Source organism: Pterocles gutturalis, unplaced genomic scaffold (assembly GCF_000699245.1).
Source record: "Pterocles gutturalis isolate BGI_N339 unplaced genomic scaffold, ASM69924v1 scaffold35468, whole genome shotgun sequence".
NCBI classification, from domain to species: Eukaryota; Metazoa; Chordata; class Aves; order Pterocliformes; family Pteroclidae; genus Pterocles; species Pterocles gutturalis.
In genome coordinates this window covers 1-623 of record NW_010121625.1, presented here as the reverse complement: position 1 = coordinate 623, position 623 = coordinate 1, and the positions used below count along the sequence as shown (strand labels likewise).

The 623-nt window shown below is 63.9% G+C and overlaps 1 protein-coding gene across 1 annotated transcript; it reads left to right on the top strand.

Annotated features, from left to right (window-relative positions):
- Nucleotides 1–3: 3 nt before the first annotated feature.
- On the top strand, nucleotides 4–460 carry LOC104464560 (protein canopy homolog 2-like; the record flags this gene model as incomplete). Its single annotated transcript, XM_010077298.1, has 2 exons — nucleotides 4–105; nucleotides 263–460. Coding segments are annotated over 2 exons (300 nt in total), but the record flags the coding sequence as incomplete, so codon positions are not given.
- Nucleotides 461–623: the final 163 nt, after the last annotated feature.

The window sequence follows — 623 nt, the reverse complement described above, 5'->3', positions numbered from 1 at the left end:
CTGGTGGACGAGCTGGAGTGGGAGATCGCCCAGGTCGACCCCAGGAAAACCATCCAGATGGGCTCATTCCGCATCAACCCCGATGGCAGCCAGTCGGTCGTGGAGGTGAGATGTCTCTCTGCGGCACCGGGAAGCCTGGTGGAGGCTGCAGCAGAGGGGATCTGAGCCTGTCTCGGCGCTCCCTGGCTTCTGGGGACAGTGCTGGCCCACTGTTCCCGTTCCGCTGTCACACTCGAAGGCCTGACCCCGCTGATCGCTGCAGGTCCCTTCCGCCCGGTCGGAGGCTCATCTAACGGAGCTGCTGGAGCGGGTGTGCGAGAAGATGAAGGAATATGGGGAGAAAACGGATCCGTCCACGCACCGCAAGAGCTACGTCCGGGTGATCTCCCACGATGGGACCAAGATGGACCTGTCCGGCGTCAAAATCGATGGAGACGTGGCTTCCAGCCTGAAGTTTGCGGTGTGTGCGGGGATTGGGTCCTCACGGCGTCTGTTGGGGCTCAGGGAGGCTTTGGGCGGTGGGACCCCCTTGTGTCAGGCAGCTGCGGCCCTTCTAGGGATGAGCTGGTCCCGCTGGCAGCTCCCGGCAGCTTCCCCGAGTCTGGAGGGAAGGAGGCTGCTCC